Genomic DNA, 19,901 nt, shown 5'->3' with positions numbered 1-19,901 from the left:
AGGCAGGAGTGACAGGGACAGGACAGAGGGGACATGGCAGTGCAGTGGGGTCAGGATGGAGGCAGGAGTGACATAGACAGGACAGATGGGACATGGCAGAGCAGTGGGGTCAGGATGGAGACAGGAGTGGCAGGGACAGGACAGAGGGGACATGGCAGAGCAGTGGGGTCAGGACGGAGGCAGGAGTGACAGGGACAGGACAGAGGGGACATGGTAGAGCAGTGGGGTCAGGATGGAGGCAGGAGTGACAGGGACAGGACAGAGGGGACATGGCAGAGCAGTGGGGTCAGGATGGAGGCAGGAGTGACATGGACAGGACAGAGGGGACATGGCAGGGCAGTGGGGTCAGGATGGAGGCAGGAGTGACATGGACAGGACAGATGGGACATGGCAGAGCAGTGGGATCAGGGTGGAGGCAGGAATGACAGGGACAGGACAGAGGGGACATGACAGAGCATTGGGGTCAGGACGGAGGCGGGAGTGACAGGAACAGGACAGAGGGGACATGGCAGAGCAGTGGTGTCAGGACGGAGACAGGCGTGACAGGGACAGGACAGAGGGGACATGGTAGAGCAGTGGGGTCAGGACGGAGGCAGGAGTGACATGGACAGGACAGAGGGGACATGGCAGAGCAGTGGGGTCAGGATGGAGGCAGGAGTGACAGGGACAGAGGGGACATGGCAGAGCAGTGGGGTCAGGATGGAGGCAGAAGTGACAGGGACAGGACAGAAGGGACATGGCAGAGCAGGTGGGTCAGGATGGAGACAGGACTGACAGGGACAGGACAGAGGGGACATGGCAGAGCACTGGGGTCAGGACGGAGGCGGGAATGACAGGGACAGGACAGAGGGGACATGGCAGGGCAGTGGGGTCAGGATGGAGAAAGGAGTGACAGGGACAGGACAGAGGGGACATGGCAGAGCACTGGGGTCAGGATGGAGGCGGGAGTGACAGGGACAGGACAGAAGGGACAGGACAGAGCAGTGGGGTCAGGATGGAGACAGGAGTGACAGGGACAGGACATAGGAGACATGGCAGAGCACTGGGGTCAGGACAGAGGCAGGAGTGACAGGGACAGGACAGAGGGCACATGGCAGAGCAGTGGGGTCAGGACGGAGGCAGGAGTGACAGGGACAGGACAGAGGGGACATGGCAGAGCAGTGGGGTCAGGATGGAGACAGACAGGAGTGACATGGATGTTGATCTTTGATCCCTGTGCCTGTTATTGAGTCCTTGTGAGTGCTGCTCTGTTCCTGACTCCAAACCCTCCTTGGTGGAGTGCACCCTGGCAGGCTGCTACTTGTATTGTGGAGTGCCAGATCTCTGTATAAGAAACGTGAAATTTAAGTGTTTATTGTCAACAATGTTTCGGGCCGTCTTCAGGACGAGTTGTCAAGATAAACAACGCACACATCGGCAATTGTGTAGTTTCACGGCGCCAACATGGCGCCGTGCGTCTGAGTCCCCTTGCGGGGCTCGCTTCGCTCGCCCACGCTGCGGGCTTGGTGGCTCGCTACGCTTGCCACGCTATCTAAAATCAACTCCATGCCAACGTGGATAGTGGGGGTATGAACTATCCACGTTGGCATGGAGTTAAGTTACTTTATTTTAGATAGTTTGGCGAGCGTACCCAAACCGGAAGTAGCACGGCGCCATGCTGGCGCCGTGAAACTACACAAGAACCCACACATCTTACTAACCTTATATCCCCCTCCGTGCGCCCGGGTTCCCTGCCTCCCTCTTCCGGAAGACCCGGGCACACGGAGAGCGATATAAGGTTAGTAAGATGTGCGCGTTGTTTATCTTGACAAAGGTTATTAAAACCAAAACATTAATAGAGAACACAGTTTCTGTCCGTTCTTATTATTGGTTATTAAGTCCATCACAGTGCCGCTCCATTCCCCCTCGCTATATATATGTGTGGGGGGTTTGGGGGACACCAGCGTTCGTCTTGCCTCTGGGCGCCTGTGATGAACTTACACCACGGGGTGACAGCTTGTGCACTTGGTACAAACTCATAACGGACAATCCCTATAATATCAATATAGAGGGGACAGTTTTGGTCAGATGAATAGTCAGTCTTCTCTTGTGCACTCTGTTACTCTATAGGCTGTACACAGGGAGTATAGGAGCTGATTCAGACCCCAGTGCAGAGCTGCGTATTCGCAGTCCTGACAATTATCGGTAGATTGTGTGTGCGATGGTACGCTGTGCACAGGTGTGAGGTCCCGCTGCAAACGATGATTGACAGCCGGCCTGTGTTTGTAGGTGGCACCACTGAGCAGCCCCAATCTCCCAACGCAGCACCGGTAAGTCTACACATAGCGGCGCTGCACACAGGGGTGGGGGTGTTTGAGTGAATCAGTGGTGAGTGAATTAGAATGTCCTGCATAAACTATCTGGTTCTCCGACCCCTTGCCTGTTTACATCCTGCTATCTAGCCACCACCCACTTATACCCCTTTCACATCGCACTTTTAAAACGGTATATTGCCATTTTTTTTCCATTTTAAAACGTTTAAGGCTGCAATGTGAAAGTGCCAGAGTTGATTTACCGGTTAAATTTAACCAGTATTTCAACACGGTTAAAAAGCAGAGTCCTACACGTTTTAAAGCCGTTTTTTTTGGCAGTTTGAATGGCTCTATTTCAATGGCTTGAAAGTGTCCCTTGGAGGTTAAACGGGTTGAATGTTTGAATGGTATTAAATGATTTTTAAAACGGTTTTCACCTGCAATGTGAAAGGTCTCAAGGCTCAGACCCGTTTTAAAGTCCCATTTAAGAATACCGTGTCATTACCCATTTCTGCAATGTGAAAGCAGTATATCTTGCACCTCTAGTAATCTGTCTGTCTCCACTTCCTACTAGGTCCTCAAGGCACACCAACAGTGCAGGTTTTAGGGATATCCAGGCTTCAGCACAGGTGGTTTAATCTGAATCACTCAGGTAATAATTAAGTCACCTGTGCTGAAGCCTGGATATTACTAAAACCTGCACTGTTGGTGTGCCTTGAGGACCGTGGTTGGGAAAGCCTGTACTAGATTGTAAGCTCCTCCGAGCAGGGCCCTCCTCCGTCCTGTTGTCAAAGCCCTCTTCTCTTCACATGTCACTCACAGCTCTCCTTTACTCCAACACTCAGTGACCATCTTTGTCCACATACTCATCTCCATCATTGGCATCAAGCCTCTAGTTGTATGTTATTGAGTCCTCACTACTTACATTTAAGCTGTAATGTGTATTGAACTGTGGTGCTCTTTATTTGTACTGTATTTTTGTTATTTATTCAATGTTATGCCAAGCTTTGTCTCCCTGTATTGTTCCTTTGTACGGCGCTGCGAAACACTTGTGGAGCCTTATAAATAAAATAATAATAATAATAATGTCTTTCACCTCATGGCATGAAGCCATTCACAGCCGTGCACTGGGGAGGCCCCAAGGTCAGCATTAGTAGACATGTACAGATTGCCCAATGTTGGCATTGCCAGATCATCAGCAAGAGGTAAACTCTGGGCCTGCGTTTTCCTAACCACTCCTAGAAAACATACGGTTACCGCCCCCAAATGCTGGTTTCCTGTCAATCAACCACAGGCTGCTAGGCGATTACAGTCTATAGGCATTTCCTGTAGCTATTTCCCCTCGCACCTGCATGCGCAGTCGTTCGATAATTGCTCGATTCTGTAATAAGCGATCAGTGCTGAATCAGGCACTCTGTGCGAATTGCGTCGCTACGGTAAGTACGGTGTGAACAGCACCGTACATACTGTATGCTGCTGGAAGCTGGGGCAGTTACAGGTGTATCTCCCAATGACGGACTGGTCCAGACATTCTGAGCTGGAAATTTCCCAGCTCCAACAGTGCTACGCTTGTGCATTGTGCAGCTGTGGTGTTTTTCTGTGCTGGGTTAAATAAAGTTAATTGATAGAAAAAAAACCTCCCAGTTTGCAGAGTGCAGAGTCTGAGAGTGGGAGATTGACACAGAGCGGCAGAGAGGAGGATCCAGCAGCAGCAGCAGCATCCAGCCTCTGCTACCATCACCCAGAGCAGGAGGGCAGCAGCATCAACCACTGCAGGAAAGCAGCATCCAGCTGCTGCCACCGTCACCCAGGGCAGGAGGGCACCAGCAGCCAGGGGCAAGAGGGTCCCAGCAGCATCAAGAGCAGGAGGGCACCCCCCAGCATCATCCAGCCACCTACACCCAGGGAACCTCCAGGATGGTGATCAAAGTTTATATTGCAAGTTCCTCCGGGTCCACGTCGGTAAGAAGTGCCCATTGTACCCGTAATCTGTAGCGTTGGTGTTGGAGGTACATGGAGAACCCTAAAGTGACTTGTAGGAAATGCTATAGGGACTCTAATACCCCCAATATGACCCCCTCTGCCAGGTACTGCACACAACACTCTGCTCCTGGGGTCCGCACTAGTGTATGATTGCATCCACCTGTGCTGAATGATTGCATTGCATCCCTTCTCATCTATCAGTGAGGTCAGCACAGGTGACTGCAATCATACACTATGGGACAGATTCAGTAAAGCAAACAAGGGAAGCAAATGCATTTATAATGTTTCTGTGCAGGGTAAATACTGGCTGCTTTTGCATGTACTGTAGCACACACATGTTATTACTCTTAAGGAGCCCATACACGGTACAATTATTATACCTGTGGGGAGCTAGGTAACTGATAAGAAAGGTGTCACCACAGGTGCTGGCAATCATACATTACCAGGGAAGCCCAGGAACAGAGCATTTTCTCCCGCATGGAGAGTGTCAAGTAGGTAACCCGCTGCATTATAGGTTTCAGTTTATACTCCCCACACCCAAATCTAATCTAATCTCTCTGCACCTGTTACCATACCTCCCAACATGATCCTCTCCAGGAGGACACAATGCTCTGCTCCTGCACTTCCCTCTTAATGTATGATTGCCATCACCTGTGTTGAAACACCTTTCTTAGCAATTTACCTGTTCAACACAGGTGGTGGCAATCATACATTAAGAAGAAAGTCCAGGAACAGAGCATTGTGTCCCTCCTGGGGAGGGTCGTGTTGGGAGGTATGTGTTACATCTGCCCCCCTGCAGCGCAGCATGGTTTATTTCCTTTGTATGTTTGTTTTTGCTTTGGTGGGTTACAGTAGCTGGAAGGACAGTGTACTGTATAAGTAATATATGGGATTACAGCTATACTATGAGATGGGGGTTCCTGCCCGGACACCCCCAGTATTTGTGCTGCCAGATGGGAGGAGGGGTTATCTGACAGTTGTCTGTTGTGAGGGGCCTAGTGGAGCCACAGTGGCGTGATGTGTTGTAGAGTGAGTGGGACGTATTCAGAGGAGCGGTCTGTCCTGCACATTTCTATTGTGTCACCAGACAGATGTGGGTGCTGGGGCGGTTCAGGACTCAATTACTTACATCACTGTAGTATGATTGTGTCAGAGAACTACAACTCCCAGCATCCAGTCCTAGCTGAAGAGGGCATGCGGGCGTTGGGTCGACAGTTAATAGTCACATAAAAAGTCAGCATGTTGTTAAATGGACTTGTTCATACTGTACATTCCCAGTTGGCATAGAGGGAGGATATAACCGTGCTCCGAGCGCAGCGCCCTTATACAGGGTCCATGTCAACATAGACGCCCCAAAAACCTGTGAAAACCCATGTTGATTCTTTTATGTATCGACCTTCTACCTGTCCACCAATAGTGGTTGGCCTGACCCTGTGGTGCTAGTGGTCCACACCCGGTGCAGTCTGTGTACATGGAGCAATCTCTGTCACCGGTACAGTCACTTCCACCGTTACTGCTTATACGTTGTACGTGTGCCCAGCGCTGTATAAATGGGACTCTGTGCCAGCTCCAGGACGGAGGGGGTCGGACCAGGGCCCCCGCTGGGCCTGGGTAATTAGTACCCCCCCTGTATAAATGGGACGTGACTCAGTGCCAGCTCCAGGACGGAGGGGGTCGGACCAGGGCCCCCGCATGGGCCTGGGTAATTAGTACCCCCCCACCCCCCCTGTATAAATGGGACGTGACTCAGTGCCAGCTCCAGGGAAGGAGGGTGGCGTTTATAGCTCTGAGTAACATTAATGACACCTACTAAGGAAGTCATAAAACATCCTGAAACTTTGTAGCAACTTTATATGTGTCTGTGTATTCCAGACCTGGAAAGGGGATTTATACAGGAAAGATGAACTGCAGGACAGCATTTAACGCAAACAGGTCCACAACATCTGCATTGGACGTGTGTGTATGTACAGTATGTATCATACTATGTACACACATTATAGACAGAAGCCCACAAAGTTGGGGAATGCGTTCTGGACACCCCCAGACTAGTTATAAGGATGTCTGATGCATTGTCACAGTCTCTTACTACTATTGTTAGTGGGAGAGGTGCCATTAGGTGCAGACCATCATGTGACGTTGCTACGGCATGGCCAGAGGCTGTTAGATGCAGTTACCATGTATACATTGCTCTCTGCTTGCTCACATCTGTAACAGATTACCAGGCTGCCTGCACCCATCATTACATGTCATCACCAGACGGGGACACGTCCGCAGATGTCTCTGCTTCCGTGTAACGCTGCGTTCTGGTATCAACTTACAGGGATGCACTAAATGCTGCTCCACCTGAGACGCTGTCAGGAAACCATACTACAGCCCAATACAGCAGAGGCCCATTTAGTTCTGTATATCTGACCATGGGACCGCGCAGATGTCTTTGCTTCTGTCAGTGGTGTAACTATTATATCTGTGCCCCCCCCCCAGTAAAGGTAATTGCCCCTCCCTGCCTTACCCCTCTGCTCTTCCGTAGCAGGGACCTGCAGATCTTGTCTGCGGTGCGGTCCCGGCTACCCTACTGTCTTCTGCTGCTATGAAAATGGACCATCATAAAATGTCCGCCCCCATACATCAGACAGAGGACTGTCTGCTGTATGGGGGTGGACATTTTATTATGCCGGGACCACAAGGCAGACAAGTAAATCTGCGGATCCAGCCGCAGCACAGACATGGCGGCTTTACAAAAGCCCCACAGACCTCCGGCTACCGCGGGGTCTGCAGGGGCTATTGTTACGCTACTGGTGTAACGCTGCGTTCTGGTTTGGCTTACAGCAATGCACTAAATGCTGCTCAGCCTGAGATGCCGTCAGGAAACCTTACTACAGCCCAATACAAAAGAGGCCTGCTTATCTCTGTATATCTGACCATGGGACCACACCGATATCTCCAATATCCCTCCTTTCCCAGGGCTGAATTAAGGGGGGGCACAGGGGTCAGTACATGTTGGCCCCCATCTAGCTAGGGGCCACCTACTGTATGGTAGACATGTAAGTGTGCAGAGCATTACTGGGAGTTAACTAAGTCCCATGACACTTTGCACGAGGGCAGAGACTGAGATGTTTGTGCTGAGCTCTGATTGGTGTAGCTCATCACATGCGTCTCAGGCCCATGGAGGACAGCAGCAGCAGTCTCGTCATGGGAGGGTTTTTAATCAGAGGTAGTGCTGAGCCTGTGAGGTCTCCCAGTTTGCGGCCAGTAATGACAAGTGCAAGGGGGCCGCACTGTCTCAAGTGACCCGGGCCCCCCGAAGGCTTAATCCGGCCCTATCCTTTGCCGTCTGCAGCCGCATTCCCCATATGTTTCTATCGGTGCTGCGATGCGTTACACAGGGGGCGATGTGTTACACAGTGCTACAACAGCGATGCGTTACACAGGGGGCGATGCGTTACACAGTGCTACAACAGCGATGCGCTACACAGGGTGCGATGCGTTACACAGGGTGCGATGCGTTACACAGGGTGCGATGCGTTACACAGGGTGCGATGCATTACACAGGGTGCGATGCATTACACAGTGCTACAACAGCGATATGTTACACAGGGGGCGATGCGTTACACAGTGCTACAACAGCGTTGCGCTACACAGGGTGCGATGCGCTACACAGGGTGCGATGCGCTACACAGGGGGCGATGCGTTACACATGGTGCGATGCATTACACAGTGCTACAACAGCGATATGTTACACAGTGCTACAACAGCGATGCGTTACACAGGGTGCGATGCGTTACACAGTGCTACAACAGCGATGCGCTACACAGGGGGCGATGCGCTACACAGGGGGCGATGCATTACACAGTGCTACAACAGCGATGCGTTACACAGTGCTACAACAGCGATGCGCTACACAGGGGGCGATGCGCTACACAGGGCGCGATGCGTTACACAGTGCTACAACAGCAATGCGCTACACAGGGGGTGATGCGCTACACAGGGCGCGATACGTTACACAGTGCTACAACAGCGATGCGATCTAGTACACAAAGTACGGGCTGCACATAATTTGGGACTCGCAATATGTGATTCACACTCATCACAAGCCAGAAGCAGCACGGTGCGATGTGATCTACACGCGATGTACTAAAGTTCAAAACGCATCCGACTATCCCACTATGTGTGGGCACTATTCCATACTAAGGGGTGGTGGGGGGTTATAACGGGCCGTAATAATGGGTATACCATGCTGGGTATAATATGGGCCCTATTCTGCATATTATACAGGGTATAATGTGCCCTAGTGGGTACACAGAGCTGGGTATCATATGGACACTGCCCTGTATACTTTACTGGATATAATGTCTGAGCACTGCTGTGTATACTGTGCTGTGTATGGCTAGGTATAATATGGGCACTCTTGGGTATAACGTACTGGGCACAAGTTGTAGTACTCCGTAGTGGCCATTACCCGTTACGTTGCTGTGTATTTAGTCTGTGCACCTTTCAGGTTTATTTGCCCAGCAAACATCGCATCTGTGTGTACTCATTAGTCGTCCTGCTGTGTAACAAAGGCAGACCCCAGGCAGGAGCGGCGCTGTACTGGCGGCTGTCAGGGGAGCGCTCTGTGCGCCCATTTACTCCTTATTTACCTTACTGCACAATACGGTTCTGTTCTCTTCTCAGAGACCGTATGGCCAGCACAGAAGTGTCTGTACACAGCGGAGGGTTACATGCCAGACTATGACGGATTACATGTTCAGTGCTATGTCAGCGGGATCTTCCTGCCCAGGAGTGCATTGGCATATGTGATCCTATCGGTGAAAGGAGTCTGTCCCTGCGATGTACTGTACTGGCTGATGGGGGCTCTGCACATGCCTGCTCAGTGCTGACCACACTGCACACGGGCACTTCTGGGGAGGGTTCCGGGAGAACCCTCTGCTCAGCTGCTGGTGCGATGAGTAGCTAAGGTCACTACCTTTGTGTTGAGAGATTCCCAGACAGTGCCCAACCCCTTGACACGCCCCCATCCCACTTACTGGCCCGCCCCCAGTCCCGCCTTATGTATTTTTTTTAACCTTTGCTTCAATTGTACTGCACATGATACATCACACATCATATTGCCGATTACACGTTACGCCACACACCGTGATGCACATTACGCCTCACACCGTGATGCCCATTACACATAATGCCACACCATGATGCCCATTACACATTATGCCACACCGTGATGCCCATTACACATAATGCCACACCGTGATGTCCATTACACATTACGCCTCACACCGTGATGCCCATTACACATAATGCCACACCATGATGCCCATTACACATTATGCCACACCGTGATGTCCATTACACATTATGCCACACACCGTGATGCCCATTATGTTACATCACACACTAATGCCCATTACGCCTCACACCGTGATGCCCATTACACATTATGCCACACCATGATGCCCATTACACATTATACCACACACGTGATGCCCATTGCACATTATGCCACTCACCGTGATGCCCATTATATGTTACATCACACACTAATGCCCATTACGCCTAACACTGTGATGCTCATTACACATTGTGCGACACACCATGATGCCCGTTACACATTGTGCGACACACCGTGATGCCCGTTACACATTGTGCGACACACCGTGATGCCCGTTACACATTGTGCGACACACCGTGATGCCCGTTACACATTGTGCGACACACCGTGATGCCCGTTACACATTGTGCGACACACCGTGATGCCCGTTACACATTGTGCGACACACCGTGATGCCCGTTACACATTGTGCGACACACCGTGATGCCCGTTACACATTGTGCGACACACCGTGATGCCCGTTACACATTGTGCGACACACCGTGATGCCCGTTACACATTGTGCGACACACCGTGATGCCCGTTACACATTGTGCGACACACCGTGATGCCCGTTACACATTGTGCGACACACCGTGATGCCCGTTACACATTGTGCGACACACCGTGATGCCCGTTACACATTGTGCGACACACCGTGATGCCCGTTACACATTGTGCGACACACCGTGATGCCCGTTACACATTGTGCGACACACCGTGATGCCCGTTACACATTGTGCGACACACCGTGATGCCCGTTACACATTGTGCGACACACCGTGATGCCCGTTACACATTGTGCGACACACCGTGATGCCCGTTACACATTGTGCGACACACCGTGATGCCCGTTACACATTGTGCGACACACCGTGATGCCCGTTACACATTGTGCGACACACCGTGATGCCCATTATATGTTGCATCACACACTAATGCCCATTACTCCTCATACTGTGATGCCCATTACACATTATGCGATACACCATGATGCCCATTACACATTATGCCACACCGTGATGCACATTATACCACACACGTGATGGCCATTACACATTATGCCATGCACTGTAATGCTCATTACATATTATGCCACACCGTAATGCCCATTACACGTTATGAAACACACCGTGATGCCCATTACATATTATTCCACACACTATAATGGCTATTACATATTCCACATAAGTGCCAATTACCTACATGTTAATTGCCAGGGCCTTCATGCTCGATGCCATGGGGATTACATGCACATAGTGGAGGGCTCAGGGCCCAGGCAGAGCCAGTAAGGACTCAGAGCAGCAGCTACAGGACACGACACCGGAGGGCTCCTCGGCTCAGAGTCAGCCTCACTGAGGGGTTTATTCTGTTTGGTATGGTGGGACCGTATACGGGCGGATCGGGTTTTTTTTTCATCTGCGCATGCGTAGCTTTTGCAATGCGCATGTGCGGCGACCTCACACCGCTCACGGACGGGTCTCTCCGTGCGAAAAAACCTGTCTGCAAGAGTACGGTCATTGTGGGCGGCATGTGGGCGTTTTATGGGAGCGGCCGGAATAATAAGGAAAACTGGGTGTAAACATGGGCGTACATAGGGGTGTGCACACAAAATGTATGGTGCCACAACCGCCTCGACTGGCCAACGCGTGGTGCATTTTGGCCCAAAAACAGATCCTTCCGTGCACTGTGGCGTACGCTCTGATGTACGCCAGGTATCGATGGCTAAGAGGGAGATCCGTCCGTACACGGTGGCGTAGGCTCAAGTGTACGCCACTCCCCATTGTCGGTGTCTGTGACCGTCCATGTGCGGCTGTTCCGTGGGCGGACTTACGCTCACCGTGAGCGTACGGAAAACGTACGGTGTGACGGACCTTACGTACATTTCACCGTACCAAACAGAATAACCCCCTGAGTCAGGGCAGGAGTGGGTTCAGTTTAGGGCAGGAGCAGAGCGCTCAGGAGGACCCTGGGATTGGGACAGCCAGCCTGGTGTGGTGTCTGCCTGGCAGCCTGAGCCTGCCCTGTGGAGAACAGGAAGTAGGACAGGAGGCAGTAGGAGCAGAGGTGTCTTAGTAGTTGTCACAGATCACTTGCACAGTGCTACCCACGGTCATAGTCAACAGATTCAGTGGCCAGTGCCGCCAGCGCAGCCAACTCAACTGCCAGGCAGCCTGCCAGGTTGGTTGCAAATAGCGCCGTGCAGGAGGGCATCTCAGTCAGCATCTTTGAAGAGCTTCTGCGTGAGCGCCAGGTGTAGGAAAGAGCTGGTCTGGGCCGTGCCTGCGGATTACGCAGTTACACACAGGCAATACCGGGCCAGCTACTTATCTCTCCTGGTGGCACGCGTATAGCGCATCTCACTCCATCAGCGGCAGCCGGCCCCTGCCTGTTCCCGTACATTGTATAGTCTGGGAACGTCACCCATCCGGACCCCGGGATTAATTACCAGATTGTCTGGAGTAATCCCGGACGGGTGGTAACCCTATGAGTAGCCTGTAGGCTACATTTCAGATGGGGCCAATATCCAGAATGCTTTGCAATCCAGATATCGGTAAATTGGGCTGAGGTATCGGAGATGAATTCTGCGGTCCCTCCATCTTACATGCGGGAGGCACTTAATATTTGTGGCTGATCCCCAAAAACACCCGTTATCATAAACCGATGTTTTCACAGGCTATTAACTAGTAAGCCTATTACCACTGAACTTCCATTGTCATTAGCTCCTACTCGGCAATATGATGTCCTCTACAAACACTGTGCGGAGAGGCGCTGTGTGCGGTGGGCAGAAGAAGAGAGGCGCTGTGTGCTGGGGGCAGAAGAAGAGAGGCGCTGTGTGCTGGGGGCAGAAGAAGAGAGGCGCTGTGTGCAGGGGGCAGTAGGAGAGGCGCTGTGTGCGGGGGGCAGTAGGAGAGGCGCTGTGTGCCGGGGACAGTAGGAGAGGCGCTGTGGGCAGTAGGAGAGGCGCTGTGGGCGGGGGGCAGAAGAAGAGAGGCGCTGTGCGGCAGTAGGAGAGGCGCTGAGTGCGGGGGGCAGTATGTGAGGCGCTGTGCGGCAGTAGGTGAGGCGCTGTGTGCTGGGGGCAGTAGGTGAGGCGCTGTGGGCGGGGGGCAGTAGGTGAGGCGCTGTGGGCGGGGGGCAGTAGGAGAGGCGCTGTGGGCGGGGGGCAGTAGGAGAGGCGCGGGGGGCAGTAGGAGATGCGCTGTGGGCGGGGGGCAGTAGGAGAGGCGCTGTGGGCGGGGGGCAGTAGGAGAGGCGCTGTGTGCGGAGGGCAGTGGGAGAGGCGCTGTGTGCGGCAGTGGGAGAGGCGCTGTGTGCGGCAGTGGGAGAGGCGCTGTGGGCGGGGGCAGTAGGAGAGGCGCTATGCTCATCCCTGGTTTCTCTGATGCTTTGCTCAACTTGATTGGATGTCCCTGTTGTCAAAAGCAATTGTAATTGTGCGGAGCACAGAAATATTTGACATTATGGGAGGTATTTAATGTTGATTTCGATATGTTTCTGACAGTCGGAATATAGTTTTTTTCCGACAGCAATTCAACAGTTGGAATTCAATCTTCTGGCTGCCTGAAACGTACCGACAGTCAGATAGGCGGCAGATTATCGAAAACGGACGCAGATTCGATTTTATTAAGAAGCATTAAATAGATGGGCCACAGTATTTCCGAATATCGTAAATGTCGGCACACAGTGAATCCCAATATATAGCCGCTTGTTAGATTACAGCAATGCTACCATTCAGGATAAAGCCAACATATCTATCTATCTATATCTCTCTCTCTCTATCTATCTATCTATCTATCTATCTATCTATCTATCTATCTCCACAGGAGAGTCTGCACTGACCATACAGTGTACAGGATACACAGGATAATGTATATGGGAGAGTTCAGAGAGAATTACTATATTGCATTTTGCCTTAATGTTCCCAAGTTAAAAATCCCAGCCACTTGGGAGGAGGCTGTGCATCAGGCGGTTGGCAGGGGGTGGATGCCACTTGGGAGGAGGCTGTGCATCAGGCGGTTGGCAGGGGGTGGATGCCACTTGGGAGGAGGCTGTGCATCAGGCGGTTGGCAGGGGGTGGATGCCACTTGGGAGGAGGCTGTGCATCAGGCGGTTGGCAGGGGGTGGATGCCACTTGGGAGGAGGCTGTGCATCAGGCGGTTGACAGGGGGTGGATGCCACTTGGGAGGAGGCTGTGCATCAGGCGGTTGACAGGGGGTGGATGCCACTTGGGAGGAGGCTGTGCATCAGGCGGTTGGCAGGGGGTGGATGCCACTTGGGAGGAGGCTGTGCATCAGGCGGTTGGCAGGGGGTGGATGCCACTTGGGAGGAGGCTGTGCATCAGGCGGTTGGCAGGGGGTGGATGCCACTTGGGAGGAGGCTGTACATCAGGCGGTTGGCAGGGGGTGGATGCCACTTGGGAGGAGGCTGTACATCAGGCGGTTGGCAGGGGGTGGATGCCACTTGGGAGGAGGCTGTGCATCAGGCGGTTGGCAGGGGGTGGATGCCACTTGGGAGGAGGCTGTGCATCAGGCGGTTGGCAGGGGGTGGATGCCACTTGGGAGGACGCTGTGCATCAGGCGGTTGGCAGGGGGTGGATGCCACTTGGGAGGACGCTGTGCATCAGGCGGTTGGCAGGGGGTGGATGCCACTTGGGAGGAGGCTGTGCATCAGGCGGTTGGCAGGGGGTGGATGCCACTTGGGAGGAGGCTGTGCATCAGGCGGTTGGCAGGGGGTGGATGCCACTTGGGAGGAGGCTGTGCATCAGGCGGTTGGCAGGGGGTGGATGCCACTTGGGAGGACGCTGTGCATCAGGCGGTTGGCAGGGGGTGGATGCCACTTGGGAGGAGGCTGTGCATCAGGCGGTTGGCAGGGGGTGGATGCCACTTGGGAGGAGGCTGTGCATCAGGTTGATTGTGGGGAGGAAGCTGTGCATCGGGATGTTTGCAGGGGGTCAATGCCAGTTGGGAGGAGGCTGTGCATCAGGCAGTTGGCAGGGCAGATGCCAGTTGGGAAGAGGCTGTACATCAGGTGGTTGGCAGGAGGTGGGTGCCAGTTGGGAGGAGGTTGTGCATAAAGCGGTTTGTAGAGGGTGGATGCCAGTTGGGAGGATGCTGTGCATCAGGTGCATTGTGGGGAGGAGGTTGTGCATCAAGCGGTTGGGAGGATGCTGTGCATCAGGTGCATTGTGGGGAGGAGGTTGTGCATCAAGCAGTTGGTAGAGGGTGGATGCTAGTTGGGAGGATGCTGTGCATCAGGTGGATTGTGGGGAGGAGGCTGTGCATTAAGCCCATGGCTGTGGATTGCTGGCAATTAGTAAGCTGCTGTCACCCATAGCAACCATTGAGATTTTGGCTATTATTTCAGAACGGCTGATTAGCATGTGATTGGTCTCTCTGCAGATTACTCCGTACATCCCTGTATTGGTGACCACGCTGTTCTGCATGACAATCTGTGCCCTGGCACAGGATCAGGAATGCACGGGGAGGAATCTGCATGGGCACAAAGCTCTGGGCTGCTGGTCCCCATCTGGTGGGGGTGGGGGGCTGTTATGTGGAGGATGACTCATCAGCCTGCATCCTTGTACCAGATGTCTGTGCTTGCTGCCAGGAGCCCGTCATCTATAATACATCACATCCTGGACCGTACATTATGGGCAGTATTCAATGAGAAAAATTCTCCGTGTTTTATGGAGAATTTGTGCTTTGTTCGCCTTGGACGGAGCATTTTGCTCTCCAAAAGCGAGCAACCCTATTCAATGTGAAATATTCTCCGTCTTTCTAAGTGATTTTCTCCGTCTCTCTCCGTGTAGAAGTTCTCCATCTTTTGATGGAGATCTGGAATGTGAACTTTTAAACTAAAAGGTTTTTTTTTATTATTTTGGTGTCAAAAAAACAGGTTTTTTTTTCTGTGAAGGGGCATGTTATTTTTATTCATGTGCTTATAGCACATGAATATATATTTAATTTTAAAAAATATATTTTTTTAATTTTTTTTATTTTTTTTTACACAGTGCAGCCAGCAGGGGGCCGGAGCGCTCGAGCCGCTCATTAGATATTCATATATTCACTGCACCCGATCGTTAATATGCACGATCGGGTGCAGTGAATACTGGGTCCCCCGCTGGCTATAGGGGGGGGAAGCCTGTGCTGCCTGGGTCCCGGGGAGCCCACCTCCCCTCCACATTCCTCTGGAGCAGCCAGGGAGACTTTAATCTCTCTGGCTGCTTCCGTCCCCCGGCTCCCTGCCGCGGACGCTCGTCCGCTGCAGGGGTTAAGACTCGCCGCGAGTGGCGGCGAGCATCAGCCACATTGAATAGTGGATAAAGTGCCGTGACGGAGAATCTCCAAACATGGAGAATCTCCGCAAAAACACGGAGAGTGCATGGAGAGCGAAATAAAACGCTCTCCATGCACGGAGAATTTCCTCATTGAATACTGCCCTATGTGTGAGCAGTGCAATGTATAGGAACATATTAGCCTTATAGATGGGCACTAATACCTGCCCACTGCTTGTTTTAGATCAGGCTTTCCCAACCACGGTCCTCAAGGCACACCCACAGTGCAGGTTTTAGTGATATCCAGGCTCCAGCACAGGTGACTTAATTAGTATCTCAGGGATTCTGATTAAACCATCTGTGCTGAAGCCTGGATATCACTAAAACCTGCACTGTTGGTGTGCCTTGAGGACCGTGGTTGGGAAAGCCTGTTCTAGATACATGGCACAGTACTACTTCTATGTGTGTGGACACATACACAGTACTACCTCTGTATGCAGGGTGTTATGGTCAGCGCCTGTGTAGTTACGGTGTGTATGTCTGTATACATGCGCAGTACTACCTCTGTATGCTGGGTGTTATGGTCAGCGCCTGTGTAGTTACGGTGTGTATGTATAAATGCGCAGTACTACCTCTGTATGCAGGGTGTTATGGTCAGCGCTTGTGTAGTTACGGTGTGTATGTATACATGCGCAGTACTACCTCTGTATGCTGGGTGTTATGGTCAGCGCCTGTGTAGTTACGGTGTGTATGTCTGTATACATGCGCAGTACTACCTCTGTATGCTGGGTGTTATGTCAGCGCCTGTGTAGTTACGGTGTGTATGTAACATGCGCAGTACTACCTCTGTATGCAGGGTGTTATGGTCAGCACCTGTGTAGTTATGGTGTGTATGTCTGTATACATGCGCAGTACTACCTCTGTATGCTGGGTGTTATGGTCAGCGCCTGTGTAGTTACGGTGTGTATGTCTGTATACATGCGCAGTGCTACCTCTGTATGCTGGGTGTTATGGTCAGCGCCTGTGTAGTTACGGTGTGTATGTATACATGTGCAGTACTGCCTCTGTATGCCGGGTGTAATGCTCAGCATCTGTGTAGTTACGGTGTGTATGTATACATGCGCAGTACTACCTCTGTATGCCGGGTGTAATTCTCAGCATCTGTCTAGTTATGGTGTGTATGTATACATGCGCAGTACTACCTCTGTATGCCGGGTGTAATTCTCAGCATCTGTCTAGTTACGGTGTGTATGTATACATGCGCAGTACTACCTCTGTATGCTGGGTGTTATGGTCAGCACCTGTCTAGTTATGGTGTGTATGTATACATGCGCAGTACTGCCTCTGTATGCTGGGTGTAATGCTCAGTATCTGTCTAGTTATGGTGTGTATGTATACATGCGCAGTACTGCCTCTGTATGCTGGGTGTTATGGTCAGCGCCTGTGTAATTACGGTGTGTATGTATACATGCGCAGTACTACCTCTGTATGCTGGGTGTTATGGTCAGCACCTGTGTAATTACGGTGTGTATGTATACATGCGCAGTACTGCCTCTGTATGCCGGGTGTAGTTCTCAGCATCTGTCTAGTTATGGTGTGTATGTATACATGCGCAGTATTGCCTCTGTATGCCGGGTGTAATTCTCAGCACCTGTCTAGTTACGGTGTGTATACATGCGCAGTACTACCTCTGTATGCCGGGTGTAATTCTCAGCATCTGTTTAGTTATGGTGTGTATGTATACATGTGCAGTACTGCCTCTGTATGCCGGGTGTACATCTCAGCATCTGTCTAGTTATGGTGTGTATGTATACATGCGCAGTATTGCCTCTGTATGCCGGGTGTAATTCTCAGCATCTGTGTAGTTACGGTGTGTATGTATACATGCGCAGTACTGCCTCTGTATGCCGGGTGAAATTCTCAGCATCTGTGTAGTTGCGGTGTGTATACATGCGCAGTACTACCTCTGTATGCCGGGTGTAGTTCTCAGCACCTGTCTAGTTACGGTGTGTATGTATACATGCGCAGTATTGCCTCTGTATGCCGGGTGTAATTCTCAGCACCTGTCTAGTTACGGTGTGTATACATGCGCAGTACTACCTCTGTATGCCGGGTGTAGTTCTCAGCACCTGTCTAGTTACGGTGTGTATGTATACATGCGCAGTATTGCCTCTGTATGCCGGGTGTAATTCTCAGCACCTGTCTAGTTACGGTGTGTATGTATACATGCGCAGTACTGCCTCTGTATGCCGGGTGAAATTCTCAGCATCTGTTTAGTTATGGTGTGTATGTATACATGTGCAGTACTACCTCTGTATGCCGGGTGTAATTCTCAGCATCTGTCTAGTTATGGTGTGTATGTATACATGCGCAGTACTACCTCTGTATGCCGGGTGTAGTTCTCAGCATCTGTGTAGTTATGGTGTGTATACATGCGCAGTACTACCTCTGTATGCCGGGTGTAGTTCTCAGCATCTGTCTAGTTACGGTGTGTATGTATACATGCGCAGTACTGCCTCTGTATGCCGGGTGAAATTCTCAGCATCTGTGTAGTTATGGTGTGTATACATGCGCAGTACTACCTCTGTATGCCGGGTGTACATCTCAGCATCTGTCTAGTTATGGTGTGTATGTATACATGTGCAGTACTGCCTCTGTATGCCGGGTGAAATTCTCAGCATCTGTGTAGTTGCGGTGTGTATACATGTGCAGTACTGCCTCTGTATGCCGGGTGTACATCTCAGCATCTGTCTAGTTATGGTGTGTATGTATACATGTGCAGTACTGCCTCTGTATGCCGGGTGTAGTTCTCAGCATCTGTCTAGTTACGGTGTGTATGTATACATGCGCAGTACTGCCTCTGTATGCCGGGTGAAATTCTCAGCATCTGTGTAGTTATGGTGTGTATACATGCGCAGTACTACCTCTGTATGCCGGGTGTAGTTCTCAGCACCTGTCTAGTTACGGTGTGTATGTATACATGCGCAGTACTACCTCTGTATGCCGGGTGTAATTCTCAGCATCTGTCTAGTTATGGTGTGTATGTATACATGCGCAGTACTACCTCTGTATGCCGGGTGCAATTCTCAGCACCTATTTCGTTATGGTGTGTATGTATACATGTGCAGTACTGCCTCTGTATGCTGGGTGTTATGGTCAGCACCTGTCTAGTTATGGTGTGTATGTATACATACGCAGTACTACCTCTGTATGCCGGGTATAATTCTCAGCATCTGATTAGTTACGGTGTGTATGTATACATACACAGTACTGCCTCTGTATGCCGGGTTTAATTCTCAGCATCTGATTAGTTACGGTGTGTATGTATACATACACAGTACTGCCTCTGTATGCCGGGTTTAATTCTCAGCATCTGTTTAGTTACGGTGTGTATGTATACATGCGCAGTACTGCCTCTGTATGCCGGGTGTAGTTCTCAGCATGTTTAGTTACGGTGTGTATGTATACTTGCGCAGTACTGCCTCTGTATGCTGGGTGTAGTTCTCAGCACCTGTCTAGCAATGGTGTGTATGTATACATGCGCAGTACTGCCTCTGTATGCCGGGTGTAGTTCTCAGCACCTGTTTAGTAATGGTGTGTATGTATACATGCGCAGTACTGCCTCTGTATGCCGGGTGTAGTTCTTATCATGTTTAGTTACGGTGTGTATGTATACATGTGCAGTACTGCCTCTGTATGCTGGGTGTTATGGTCAGCACCTGTCTAGTTATGGTGTGTATGAATACATATGCAGTACTGCCTCTGTATGCCGGGTGTAATTCTCAGCATCTGTCTAGTTATGGTGTGTATGTATACATGCGCAGTACTACCTCTGTATGCCGGGTGTAATTCTCAGCATCTGTCTAGTTACGGTGTGTATGTATACATGCGCAGTACTGCCTCTGTATTAGGGTGGCCAATCTCGGGATCGGCGGGATCCCGGGATTTGGCCCCCAAAACGCTGGGATTTCAATCCCGGGATTGG

At 51.3% G+C, this 19,901-nt stretch overlaps 1 protein-coding gene across 1 annotated transcript in view; it reads left to right on the top strand.

The window, feature by feature from the left end:
* Positions 1-3,953: 3,953 nt before the first annotated feature.
* The window catches only part of SH3BGRL (SH3 domain binding glutamate rich protein like), a 33,479-nt gene continuing 17,531 nt past the window's right edge, over positions 3,954-19,901 (top strand). The window contains exon 1 of the mRNA XM_083160387.1: positions 3,954-4,253. Within this exon, the coding sequence (XP_083016513.1) occupies positions 4,209-4,253 (45 nt within the window). The 5' untranslated portion in view covers positions 3,954-4,208. The remainder of the gene's footprint in view (positions 4,254-19,901) is intronic.

The sequence above is a fragment of the Crinia signifera genome, chromosome 9 (genome assembly GCF_055691185.1).
Source record: "Crinia signifera chromosome 9, ASM5569118v1, whole genome shotgun sequence".
Lineage (NCBI taxonomy): Eukaryota > Metazoa > Chordata > Amphibia > Anura > Myobatrachidae > Crinia > Crinia signifera.
This window is presented reverse-complemented; position numbering and strand designations above follow the sequence as displayed.